We start from the raw sequence: 13,784 nt of genomic DNA on the forward strand, positions 1-13,784 counted from the left end.
ATATAAATACAATATTAAAAACTCTGCACGTTTTTAATAATAATAAAAATATATATACAAGTTTTTATCCATAAAATTATGAATATTAAATAATGATACATATTTTACATTAACGGCGGTATCTGTATCTCTTGAAGTGAAACCACAGCTGAAAAATGTTGTTGTGAAACTGACATCTGAATCCGCGTTTGTACGAATATTCCCATTCCCGGTTGACAATCTTGAACGCGATGTCCTCGTAAGGCGGGCCCGCGTGAAATCGCAAGATAGCAAAGTCCTTATTGTCGGCACAAGGTGTCTAAAAAAATTGAACATCGAGAATTAAACATCCAATCGTATAGATCAAATTAAATAATTATTAAATAATTTAGTACTTAATTAAATAATTAAGTACTTAAATAATTTTACATCTAAAAGAAAGAGAGAGAGAAAGCAAATATATATCTTACCAAAAAGTATTCTGGCGTAGTATTTTTATCGATGAGGTCCGGATAAAAGATATTGAACTTGTATCCCTGGACAATCTTGGGCGGTGGATTATCCATGTCATAATGCGTCTGGTTGTACTTGTTCCATTCGAAACCGGTGTGTACGCGATTGAAATAGCGCGGTTTACGTGGTCGATACTTGTCGGACCAGAGATAAATCTGGGCCTCCAACGACGACTCGACGCTAAACTGAGCTTCGTCCGATCCCATACCCTTGCGCGCCTCCCGATGCATCGCTTGCTCTTCGGTCGTCAATACGTTTTGAATCTTTCTGCCGGTGCTAAGCACCTGTTGTCTCGCGTATTCCAATCGTTGATTGTCCTCGTCCTCCTGTGTGATGAGTGTACCCGGCTCGAGTTGCGAGTAAAGTATATAACTCGGCGAGTAGCATCCCGCTTCATACTCGCGGAAGGATTCGGATAACAGATCGTCGGCAGCATTAGTTTCCTGATTATCACTACAACATATGGCATAATAGTTTATTTCATAACCATCGAAAAGAAAATAAAATTAAATTTTAATAAATTATGAAAAAGTCATTGGAATTGATGCGAGCGAGAAAATACTTACTCTTGACTATTTTCATTTTTGTCAACTGCTGTACTCGTGGAAGGCTCATCTTGCTTAATCAAAGGCTCGCTCTCCTGCGCTTGCGAGTTTTCAGCTTCATTCTCCGCTCTAGCCACACCTTGTTCGGCGATCAGAACCTCCAGCTTTTTACGTAGGTTTTCTTGATGTCGATCTCTAAGTCGTGCCCTTGCCATATGAGCTATATGTTTAATACTTAGCGTGAATAACATGCATTATTATTTATAGTTTTTTAATATATTTCTAATTTATTCATCATATCTCTATTACCTTTCAATTGCGACAATAGACTTTCCCAGTATCCGATATCGACGCCTTCTGGCTTTCCCGTAATTTTTGCCTGAATCTGCAATTGTAAAGATTCCAATTGAGTTGCAGTTTTGCCCTTAAATATGGTCGTAACGTCTTTAGCGACTGATTCATGAATTCCTTCTCTTCTACCAACAGCTGAAAAAAAAGAAATATGATATAGCAAAAATAAAAATAACATGAATAAACAAGAAAAAAATGAAAAAAAATCACTCTTCTTACCAACTTCATATTCCGTCCGTTCCAGCTTTCTGAGCTTATGCAGTTCATCTTCCACAATCACCGTTATATCGTTCCAATAATCTAAGTTTTTGCCTCTCTCCAATTCCTTGTAAACCTTTATGTCCTCTATGAGATCCTCCAGATCTTTCACTTGCAGACCTCGCAAATATGTATATGGTTCGTGCATTTCTACCGCATCAACCTCCTCCTCTGCACTGATGTATTTTGCAAGAAGATCAATAGGTTTCGCACGACCATCTTGAATTCTGATACGGGATCTCAATCTAGCCTGCTCGAGGTGAAATTGATCCTCCTGCCGAGCCCATTGCTCTAATTGTGCAGCCTCCTTGCCTCTTTGTAACATAGTCATTTCTTCTTCCCTCTGTTGCCGCTCCAATTCTCTCTCTTGCCTCCTTTTCTTTACCTTCTCCAACTCTCTCTTATTCTCTTCCTGCTTGTGCCTGTTACGAGTCTCCAATTCCTCTCTAGCTACACCAAGCAAACCCTCTTTTTCCATTTTTTTCGACCATACAAAAGAGGAGAGGATATTGCCATCTCCAAATGGATTATCTGTATTGGTGTAATGTAAATAATCATTGTCCCAGCCCATTCTCTCTTTACGTCTGCGCTCCTTGGCTTCCTTTTTCTTCAGGCGACGTAGACGCTTTTCCTCTGGCGTTTCTGTCGCTTTCATCAACTCCTTCTGGCGCTTACGCTCCGTAATCTGTTTCTGCCTCTGCTTTTGAAGCTTTTCTAACAATTTTGTTGAATCTGACGATTGATTTGATGAATCTGTTGACGAGCTATTGCTAAGCTTATTCGAATCGGACGATGATGTAGATGATTCCCTGAAAATGTCAATACACATTGTCATAAATCAAAGACCAAGAAAACCTCGAAAAAAATTGAAAATTTTAGAGGAAGAAACTTACCTCTTTCGACTTTTATGCTTCTTTCGCGATTCGCGACGCGAATCGTCCTTTGATTTTTTTCGCATTTCGCTGGATTTTCCTGAACGTCTGTGTCTAGACAGAGAGAAATCTGAGAGCGGCCACATCGGGTTACGGACATATTAAAGTCACTAGATATACAAAGTAGTCGAAAAGTGTACATAACGCACACTTTTGTACACATAAGTGCAATTCTATTCAATTTTCTGTTCAATCTTTTAATCTACGCGCATTGAATGTGATATCACTGAAGTAGTTAATCGCAATGTATTTTATAATACTACTACTATTATATTTCTATAATAATATTATTATAGAATTATTCTAAATTAAGATTTAGAATAATTCTATAATTAAAATTATCATAGAATTATTCTAATTAATTACTTATTCTAAATTAAGTAATATTATTATAGAAATATAATAATAATAAAATACATTGCGATTATCTACTTCAGTGATATCATATTCAATGCGCATGCGCGAGAAAACCTAGCCCGTCTAAGAATACTGATCTAGTGACTTTAGGCAGCGAAAGAAGCGCCATCTCGGCGCAGCCGCGAGACAGTCAGCTGATCACGTGACTACGCGAGTCGACGAACGGAACCCGGTTGATCGACGAGGGGCGACGAGGAGGAGCTCTTTCGGGTCACTTGGAGAGCGACGACGGTACTCGCGTCGAGCGATCGACACTTTTGTCGCGCCAGGATATCGACCACGTCGACGAGGAGCGCGTTGCGACGACTCCGCGAAAACTTCTCTTGACTCGCGCGGTCGCGCACTCGTTGCCGCCTCCGCCGTTCGCATGCTCGGCCGGCATATCCGTTAAACTTTCAAATTAGACAGCGTGTGCACGCTAGCGCGAGTGGCCTTTTCGAAGGATTCGCCTCGTGTGTATGTGTGTTTGTCTCCTCGCGAATCCGAATCTTTCTCTCCGTCCTTCTCGCTCCCTCGGTGATCTCTCGCGGAATCTGTCGCGCGTAGTTAGAGGATACGATGTCGAATATCTACTACTCTAGCAAGTACTACGACGACAAGTACGAATACAGGTGGGTACAACGCGGACAGAGAGTCTTTTGTGGTCTTATGGGCCTCTCTTTCTTCCTCGAATCGGGTCAGCCCTCGCTGACCTCGATACCTCGTGAGATTTGACGTTTCCTAATTTCGAGACGATAGCTCTGCGCCTGATTTATTCTTTTTTCTCTTTTTCTCGTGGTTTTTTCTCGTCTTTTCCCCATTCTCTTCTCGTCTTCCTCGTTTCCGAACATGTCGAAACATCGTTTAAATGGCCGAATCGAGAAAGTTCGCGCTGTCAATTTGTTTTGTTGCTAAACCTTGTCCAGTCCAAATTAGCAATCTTCGATCTATTGCTTTTTTCTGTTTAAATAGATTCGACATACTGTTTCGACATGATTTCAGATTCCTTGACCTTCAGCGCGAGCATTTGCTTCGGATGAGAAGAAAATGCGCTCTATATGTCTATGTACTCTATCTCTCGTAATTTGTCGTTTTATGTGAGATATCTTTTAGTAAGATAGACGTGATGTATATTGATAATAAGTGACATTAATAATATATTAATTACTTATATTAATATATTAATTAATGTATATCACAACCATAATATTTGAAATTAAAGAATTATGGAAGAAAAGCTAAATGTTATTTTTTGTTTAATTGTATTAATTTCTAAAAACAACAAAATTGAATTAGAAGTTTACTGAATTTAGAACTGTGTCATTTTGCAAATTGATAAATTTTATTTTTATTTAAATTAGTAAATTATTCTTTAAATAAAGGAAATGTGAACACTTATTTTTTTTTATATATAAATTATATATATTTTATACAAATATCTCTAAAGAAGATTTATAAGATTTATCATGCGTATTTCTTATTTTTATTTTTTCTCGTATATTATTTTTATATTTTTATTTTTTATCATTTATTTTTTCTTTTTCTTATAAATTCTATAGGCATGTTGTTTTGCCAAAAGAAATGGTGAAACTAGTTCCGAGGACTCATTTACTGTCAGAGCAGGAATGGAGAGCCATTGGAGTCCAGCAGAGTCAAGGATGGGTGCATTATATGATTCACGAACCTGGTATGTATTTATATTAATATGATGTTTCATTGGTGTATAATTGATGAAAAATTTCGTTTAATCAAATGAATGATTTCAGAACCACACATTCTCTTATTCAAGAGAAAAATAACCACCCCTCCAGAACTGAGAGAGGAAGACAATTGAATGTGGAGGAAATTGTTACACTATTAACTTGTAAATAACGATTTAGATCATGTTCATATTTATGGTGGGATATTTGTGATGGTAGAGCAATATTATTTTCTTCTCCTCCTTCTTTAATTGTTTTTAACATTACAATGCACTAAAGGAATCTCGAATAAACTCTCTATAGATTTGATTTAAGGAAATTGCGCAAATCAATTATATAGTAGTTTGGTTAAATTCCACAGAATAATATGTCCATGGTCTTTGTGTCTATAATTACTTCGCTTAGCCATTCATAAAAAAATGTCGAGCAAGTATGCTGTATATATGTCTATAAAGTATTTTAGTTCTTAATTATTGCTTTGTCATAGGTCTCATCTTCTCGCATTAAAAAACTCAAGCATGAAAGATATCTAACGATATATTAATTTTGACAGTGTGTGACATATTTTAGTTGTCCTCAAAAGTTCTAATTCTGAAGCGAAGTAACTTATAAGAATTTATTCTTGTGATTATATAGAGTGCCTTTTAGATTAAAAATTTCAGTTAAGTTAAGGCGCTTAGAGTAAAGGTTTCATTAAGTTTGACAAGTTTTAACACAATTAATACAAGAAAGTATAAACACATGTTCTACATAATTCGTTTCAACTTTGACTCTGTTTAAAAATGTTTTATTTTTATTTTTGCTCTTTCTCTCTTGACTAATCTTATTGCATATGATTTATATACCTTGAAAAGTGTATAACTAAATAATGTTTAAACCGAATTAGTTTATAAAACAAGTTTAGTTTTAAACCGAATTAGTTAAAAACGATTATACACAGAATAACGAATGTTTATTATTTATGAATTCTTACACCCAAACTTCAGGTATACTTAACGATTTTGATTTAGTTTTTATAAGAAAAAAGAAAAAGATGTATTATTAATATTATGTTAAATAAATGTTTGCATTTATGAACACATAATATCATCTTATTTATAAACAATATCACTTTATATTTAACAATATTTTCTTTACATCATTTGTGTAATCATAAATTTGATAAAAACATTTATCTTTAAATGCAGATATTTATAAGCTATAATGTGTGAAATGTGTAATTTATTTCACATCTATATCATACGATTTTCAGTAATGCTTATGTAATTTTCCAAGGATTAGAAGAATTTGACACCTTGGTTTTCATCAAATAATATTAGCTCTGCTTTTCTGGCAGCTTCCAACGTTTTCAATGATCTGATTAATACTTCTGTATCGAGACCATGGAATTCTATAAATTGAAACATATGTAAAAGATTCATTTGTCGTGATATCGTAACATGAGTACAACACGCAGTATTATGCACAACTAAAATCCACATACCTTGTTCAATCGTGTCCTCCCCTTGTGTTAGTTCAAATAATGTGCACACAGATCCAACAAAACCATTCTCCTGTGCCCAATTATATATTATATCACCCCATTCCTCTAAAGTGTGCCAATAAACCAACCATCTCTGTTTGTTCTTATCCAATGGAGATGCGTTTCCTGATTTTCCCAGTTCTTCTAATATTATTAACACAGCTTCGGATGGCAGCTTTCCTATTATTATTCTGTTAAGGAGTTCTCAGCAGGAAATGTTAACTGCTACAAACTATTATAGATAATATTATCAAGTAACTATTACAAGAAAAAATAAATTATAAAATATAGAAATTCTATTGAATAGAGCATATAATAAAATTATATGTATAATAAAATGATGCGAAATAAGTGTCTTTTAATAACGAATAAGAAGGATACTATTTATATTGGTGTTGTTGAACAGAGGGTTCGTGTGCACTTCTCGCACGTCCACGACAGCCTGCTTCGTGATACGATAATATTCCAGTACTAAACTCTTCCAGGCCGCTATTTGTTTGGCTCTAGTGTCCGCATGAGGTTGAAGTCTGCAGTGACAAAACGAAATCGTAAACGCATGGGAAATAACATTCCAAGTATATATTTTTTTTACATCATTTTGCGAAAGATACGATCGTAAAACGACGTACTTTCGTCTTCAATTTAGATTCTTAACCTATACGACATTACGCGATTTTCAACAAAATATATTTTGTGGTTGAACATCAAGCGTTTAATGACGTTTCTAATTTTGTCGCGCAATCGTACGTTTTTTTTACGATGATACTCACGTAAAGAACGGAGGGAAACTGTATTGCCACGGCCACTCAATTTCTGCCATTGTTAGTAATCAATTGTCGCGGGACAATCGTGTATCTCGCTGTCAAACTGTCAAGGATGTCGCAGATATTACAAAAGAAATTATTTAACATCTCGAGGATGCTTGAAAATAATGCATTTATTCGCATTATCGCTCGCGAACAATATAAAAGCAAATTTGTTATATTTTTTAATCCACTTTAGATTTATAGATTTATTGTCAAGATTTCTTTGTATAAATTATTTTTAAATTAGATTTTCTTTTTTCAGATTCATGATCTTAAATTTGAAACTAATGAATATATGTTTTTTTGCAATAATATAATGTACATCTCATTATTCAGGATAATATTTTCTATATTGATCCCTTCTCTATGTGCAACAGGGTAAATTTAATAAGCTAATTTTATTCAGTTAATATTTTTATCGATTATATTTATAAGATTCTAATCAATGTTTCAGTTTGAGATTAACAATGTAAAGTATATTTTTATCCAGCTCTATTGCATTACTGATTTATATTTGTTTTGTATCATATATTTTGTTTAACATAAGTCTGCATAAAATGTCAGGCAAGTGTTCCTTTTCATGTTGTAGTAATTGCTACATTCCTTGAAGATAGACATACATTTTCACACAAATAGTGAAATGTACATACTTGCACATATATGGAAATTATTATTATTATCTTTTTCTTTTGATTTATAAAATTTTATTAAATAATGTATCATAAAATAATTGAAAGAAGGAATATTGCATATATAAGTAAGAGGAATGTTTACAAATAGTAAAGTAAGAATTTCTGATTGACTATTATGTTTATCATATTATAGTTTTTCTTTTAAATGAAGTATAATGTACTAGATATATACATGTGTAATTATGTGTACATATTGTAGAAAAATTTATCAGAATATATATTTTTTCTCGTAAATATCTGTTATATAGTATTTTTTGCTTTTGTAAAAACAATGTTAAAAAAAACGCAAGATATTCATGCATAATGATCGTATAATACATAATAAAATATGCTTCAGCATTTTTGTTACATTTATTCTGTTAACATTTAGGATATTTCGATTATATTTCTTTTAATTTGCATAGAGCAAATAAAATAACATTTACAATTTTAATTTTTGCAATTTAAATGCTAAACATCAATTGTAATTGTAAATAAAAATTCGCAATTTATGCTAAATATTAAATGTAAATTCCTTTACATTGGAGTAATTGATAATTTTAATCCAAAAGTTTGCGAAATATATCTGACATATTATCGAAAATTGGCACAAAATATAATTCTAAAAATTTCAAACACTTAGAATATTAACTCATAGTTTAAATTACAAAAATTTAAGCTTTCAAAGATTGGCAAAATATTAAAAGAACATAATCAAGAATTTAATTAAAATTTTAATAGAATCACTCTCTCTCTATCCCAAGAACTCCTACGGAGGTTTTCAAGTATTTAATATTTCGCAGAACTAGAATTCATTTATAGTTTATTTTCATAAAAAAGATACACTGTACAATACAGAATTTACAAAATTTCCGAAATCACAATATATTCTCAAAGTATCTCGGAATATTTTCAATTCTGTAATATAAAAACCTTATCTTCTTTCGTAGCACTTCGAAAATTCACTCACATTTTATATATATATATATATATATATATATATATATATATATAAATCCTAATTTATAATTAATATACACATTTAGACATTGATTTCAAAATATAATCGATTTCTTCTATTCTATGATCCTCTATTCTAGATTTTTCCTTTATTTAAGATCAGCTAAATAAGATATTTTATTATGCTGTTTTTCTATTGCTCACATTTGTCATGTAATCATGTTAACGTGAGAAAGTGAAAAACAGAGCAGATAATGATATTTTTATTCTGCACATACATTAGAATAAAAGCAGTGATTAAAAGAAAATTATAGAATAAAGGAATGTTTATAATATTTTCTTGTGTGATCATAGATATAATTTAAATAGACCTATGTGTGCAATTTAAAGACTAAGTAAAAATTATAAGTAAAAAAAGGAGAGAAAATATACTTGCATAGTAATGTTATAACAATGATTTCTAAATTAGAATTGAAATTTGACATATTTATATAATTTAACATTCAAAATTTAACATGTTTTAGTTATCCTTATTTTCTTTCATTAGCTTTTAGTTATATCTTTTTTACTTGTTCTTTAAGCTATTTAATAAATTAATTATAATTCTTTAAACTAATTAATACTCAGTTTATTTATACTATTTCTATGATCCTGATGATAATAGAATAGAGGAAATCGACTGTACATCGCCTAAGAAAAGAATTATATTTCAGATGACAAAAGATTAACTCAACTAAATTTTAATAAAAATATGGATTATCGCACATATAGAATCCATCTATATAATTTGCGATTTATATTATTCACCACAATGTGCCGATAAAATTGTCGCACAAGAGCTTGGTGTTTCACGATTCGATTCCTTGTCATAAATTTATTTGATGATGTAACAAATGATAAGAAGATTTTAATTGCGTTTCGTCGGACCTCGCGCAGATTTAAAAATATAGTCAATCGCTATGCACGGTTACACTCCAGTCATTAGGCTTTGAAGAATCGTACAACACGAACGACATACTGCTTGCATATCGGACACTCGGACATTTGTTTACCACAGTTTATGCAGCAGGCCATATGGCCGCATTCTAAAATTACGCATTCGATCGGAGCGTCCCAACAAATTTTACACAATTCTTCCTCGCTGAGTTTTTCCACATCTGTAATAATTCATTTATGACAATGTGTAGAATTCTTCAAAGTAAAACCCAAAATGGCGAGACATGTATAATTATACACACATTAATATATTTATCCTTACCTTGTCTAGATTGTTTATATTCCTGCCATAATCTAGATACTCTGTTCAACAACTCTTGCCTCTCTATACAGCCTTTGTAATCTACACGATTTGTACTCAACAGATTTTTTAATTGTTTAACACTTAGATACTCTAATTCCGACATCTCTTTTATGTCTGACAATTGTACTTTATCTGACCACTGCAAGAAGAAGGATAGAATTGAAGGTAAATTTATACAGATTTATAGATTTGTGAATGTTGCCTATCATACCGTGGGAATTTCTGTAACCATATCCGACTTTTTCTCGTTCGACGCTTCGGAAATTTCCTCATGCTCGGTAATAACCGGCTCCGATGTATTATTGGGTTCGATTGGACTGTTATCAGAAGTATCAGTTTCTGATACTTCTTGTATTTCAACATTATTACTTTTCGTCGGTCCTTCCTCGGGTGATTCGTTATCGCTAACTGGCACACTAATGATCGGACTGCTATGACTACTTTCGCTTGGCTCCTCTACCATTTCGACATCTTCACTCCTTGTGGGTTGTGCTTGTGCTCGCGTATCTTCGTGTGGTTCGTCATTTGCAGTACTGACATTTGGTGTGTTTTCCAATGTATTTGAGGAGGAATATACTCTACGGTCATAATCATAAACATATTTGTACTATTTTAAAGTATGTTTTCGTAACATGTGTCCTAATTTATTTGAGATTTTTTAAAAGAATTTATAGAAGAAATATTTTTATATTCTTCTTTTGTAAGAACTTAATGATAAATCTTTTCTGTGAAATTAATAAAAGTAGTGAAAACTAGTAAAGTTTATAAATCTGTTTAATGTGTATCTATAATAAATATGTTCTGTATAATTATTTCCTTTAAACTTTTCAAAGCAACTTATTAGTATTGTAATATTTTCTAATACCTTAACTCCTTGATAATTGGTGGCACATATATACGTCAACAGAATTTGTTGCATAAAATTTTATCATATTTTTATTTAAATATAACAAATACTGACTTATTAAGATATAATTAAGATAAATTTTGAAAAATTTATCTTAATTATATCTTCATAAAGAAAAGTTTTTAAATCATCAAAACAAAATTCGATATTAAAATAAAATAAATCAAATTTTCGTTGTTCGGAAAAAATTAGCTTCCAAATCGTTAGTGTCAGTAAATGTACATGCTGCTATGTAAAATGTAACATACAGTGGCTCTGCAGCAGCGTTTTGTGTCCCGGCGCTTGTACTATAGTCAGTACTAGAGCAAGGATCAGTTCCGTTAGCAAAGAGCATTAGTAAATGTACCAAGTCTTCCTTCTCTGAAACATCAAAGTATGGCCTATGAAGCTCTTTCCATCACAGTGTATATTCAATCTTCATTTTGACGGAAACTATATATTTAATACATGTATTAATCATTGAATGTGCATAAAAATTCAGAATAATATATTGATATATTGAAGTTTAAATTAATTTAAGAAATGAAAAATTTGGAATATTGCATTCATAAAAACAGGTAGAAAGAGAGATTTAAAAGTTGTATAAAAGCTGTGTCTACTATAAATTTCTAATCTTCATAAATTGGACAGATCAAATATTAAATACAGACCATACTGAATTTGAGAGAATAGATTTCTCTCTTAACTTATTTTATACTAAAAAAATCTCTGAATCTTTTAGTTAGTATTTATTAAGAGGATGTATTATATACAAAACTATGTCAATGGACAACATTAATGCGCGTACCAACACATCCCTTGACAGAGACTTTCTTTGCCACAAGATACTGACGCAAGTCCTTAGAACGTATCTGTCTGATCTGATTCCTCACAAGTGGCCTCCTTGAAAGTACACCGCAGCTGTCACAGGTAAATACCTTATCCAGTCGTTTGATGACGCATTCCGAGCAGAAGTGCCTCAGACAATCTGCGCACTGTTTCTACAAATAGTTTATATCATGTATGTCATAACTTTTATCTTTCGAGCAGATAATTGTGACCTAATTCAAGAGTTTCTGGAAATGTTTAAATCCTCCAGAAAAGCTCGGAAGAGCTTCGAGGTATTTAACATGAGCAAAATCTTAATTACTAAGTCATTGAGCTGATAAAAAATTGAAACTTGTGGTGACATGTATCGAAAGAGACGCGTCTTCTTTCGCCCAAATCATAAGTTTAATCTTTTCTAAGATTCGTTTCGGATCAAGTACGCGGTGCCAAGGAAAACACCGTCCACTCACTTTTCTCTTGAACAAATTGAACTTTGCACTGCAGGCCTCGCAAGCCATCTCGCTGGAGGGATCCCCGGAACAGCCCGTTCGTCGGCCTGAAAATAGGAATGTCGCGAACGCGTCGTGAGATTAGGAAGCAACGGGAATATACGTCGTATGATACATCCTACGTAAATCTATGATAGAGAATGAATGCTATACACACGCACGTCGTAGAGGCGACATAATAGGGAGCGTAACCTTTTTTAAATCGATATCGTCACTACAGTACTGTTATCGGTCCAGTATGGCCGATGACGACGATTTCGCGAGTCGCGGATGAGGAACAAAAGCGCCAATCGGTGAGGAATATCCCTGCACGTCCCCGTTGTGTCGTCCTCCTTGTCGTCGACGTCGTCGTCCTCTTCCACTCCCTCTTTTTCCCTTCCTCTCACGCTTGATCCATCGAGTTACGCCTCTCGAGATCAAATTGAGAAATTAAATGTGTCATAATGCACCGGTCATATGACACATTTCTTCAAGCTTCACCGGAACTTTCGCGATAACATTCTTCTCCTCTTATCATATTTAATAATGATAAGTCTCCTCTTATCATGTTGAGAATATCGATGCACGATACAGGGGGTATCGATATGAAATCAGTCATTTTTATTCAATTGCTCTGTCATGTGTGCGAATATATTTAATTATCTTAATCTGTCTAATTTATTTGATTTATATATTGAATTACCGATTGTAAATTTTATCGAGAAAAAGTGTAAATTTTTTGAACAAGAAACTTGTTATTTTCGCTTACCGATCGAGTGCGGGTATTTTTGAGAATGTATACATCCCAGCAAACACCAAGTAACATTTATATAACTGTTAGTTGTAATTTCCCATTCAACAATATAACAGTTACATAATAGATATGTTATGTAACTGTTATATTGTTGAATGGGAAACAACTTACAACTAACAGTTATATAACTGTTACTTGGTGTTTGCTGGGATATTTGTTCAGAGTGTCTACTCCCTGGGGGGGAAACATGAAAAATCTGAAATTTTTATGGAATTTTTTAAAAATTCCTTCCGATAATTTTATTATAAATAATACAGATAAACAATTCCCACACTAGAACCTTTCTGAGAACCTTGAAAAATAATCTTAATTAAAATTCAAAATCACCAATTTTGGTGATCTGATGTTCCTGAATTTTTTGAGAATTATATATAATGTTTTATCAATACACAACATATAATTGGATATAGTTTGTATCTTTTAATTCATCCAGATACAAACTATATCATATAAAATAATTATAATTATATTTTATCATATGTTTACATTTTATGGTTACAGTTAATTTATTTTAGAAAATCGAACTATAAAAAATCTTTAAAATATTTTTCTTGCCTGAAATTTTAAATGAAAATATCTGAAAAATCAAGAAATTTTCTGAGAAATTTTTACAAAATATTATTAGATACTTTGTTATCAGTATCTTACTATATATATATATATATATATATATATATATATATATATATATATATATATATATATATCAGTGTTATTAACCGTTTGATAAAGCGAATTAAAACCTTTTAATAATATCATCTTTAATGACTATTAAAGAAAAATTTTTCTGTCTGATAAATCTGACTACAATCTGATTACAATATAAAATAATGAT

At 32.4% G+C, this 13,784-nt stretch overlaps 4 protein-coding genes across 6 annotated transcripts; 1 reads left to right on the forward strand and 3 right to left on the reverse strand.

The window, feature by feature from the left end:
- Positions 1-89: 89 nt before the first annotated feature.
- On the reverse strand, positions 90-2,732 carry LOC105256397 (cactin). The gene is made up of 6 exons (XM_011266256.3): positions 2,540-2,732; positions 1,608-2,455; positions 1,347-1,523; positions 1,059-1,257; positions 450-945; positions 90-298 (listed from the first exon to the last, which is right to left on the reverse strand). The coding sequence occupies exons 1-6, from the start codon at positions 2,662-2,664 to the stop codon at positions 110-112; spliced, it is 2,034 nt and encodes a 677-aa protein (XP_011264558.1). The 5' UTR covers positions 2,665-2,732; the 3' UTR covers positions 90-109.
- A 439-nt stretch (positions 2,733-3,171) lies between these two features.
- Positions 3,172-5,495, forward strand: LOC105256398 (cyclin-dependent kinases regulatory subunit). The gene is made up of 3 exons (XM_011266257.3): positions 3,172-3,606; positions 4,534-4,661; positions 4,741-5,495. The coding sequence occupies exons 1-3, from the start codon at positions 3,554-3,556 to the stop codon at positions 4,806-4,808; spliced, it is 249 nt and encodes an 82-aa protein (XP_011264559.1). The 5' UTR covers positions 3,172-3,553; the 3' UTR covers positions 4,809-5,495.
- A 314-nt stretch (positions 5,496-5,809) lies between these two features.
- On the reverse strand, positions 5,810-7,091 carry LOC105256399 (vacuolar protein-sorting-associated protein 25). The gene is made up of 4 exons (XM_011266258.3): positions 6,967-7,091; positions 6,578-6,723; positions 6,158-6,376; positions 5,810-6,064 (listed from the first exon to the last, which is right to left on the reverse strand). Exons 1-4 carry the CDS (start codon positions 7,014-7,016, stop codon positions 5,952-5,954), a joined length of 528 nt encoding a protein of 175 aa, XP_011264560.1. The 5' UTR covers positions 7,017-7,091; the 3' UTR covers positions 5,810-5,951.
- A 2,151-nt stretch (positions 7,092-9,242) lies between these two features.
- On the reverse strand, positions 9,243-12,659 carry LOC105256400 (E3 ubiquitin-protein ligase RNF34). Of its 3 annotated transcripts, none has more exons than XM_011266262.3 (7): positions 12,349-12,659; positions 12,118-12,203; positions 11,628-11,820; positions 11,089-11,200; positions 10,145-10,511; positions 9,892-10,072; positions 9,243-9,790 (listed from the first exon to the last, which is right to left on the reverse strand). In XM_011266262.3, exons 2-7 carry the CDS (start codon positions 12,163-12,165, stop codon positions 9,615-9,617), a joined length of 1,077 nt encoding a protein of 358 aa, XP_011264564.1. In that variant the 5' UTR covers positions 12,166-12,203; positions 12,349-12,659; the 3' UTR covers positions 9,243-9,614. The 3 variants fall into 3 exon arrangements, with proteins under 3 accessions (XP_011264564.1, XP_011264562.1, XP_011264563.1); XM_011266260.3 differs by having other exon boundaries at positions 12,318-12,659; XM_011266261.3 differs by having other exon boundaries at positions 12,314-12,659.
- Positions 12,660-13,784: the final 1,125 nt, after the last annotated feature.

This window comes from Camponotus floridanus, unplaced genomic scaffold (genome assembly GCF_003227725.1).
Source record: "Camponotus floridanus strain SB8 unplaced genomic scaffold, Cflo_v7.5 scaffold2, whole genome shotgun sequence".
In the NCBI taxonomy this organism is placed as follows: domain Eukaryota; kingdom Metazoa; phylum Arthropoda; class Insecta; order Hymenoptera; family Formicidae; genus Camponotus; species Camponotus floridanus.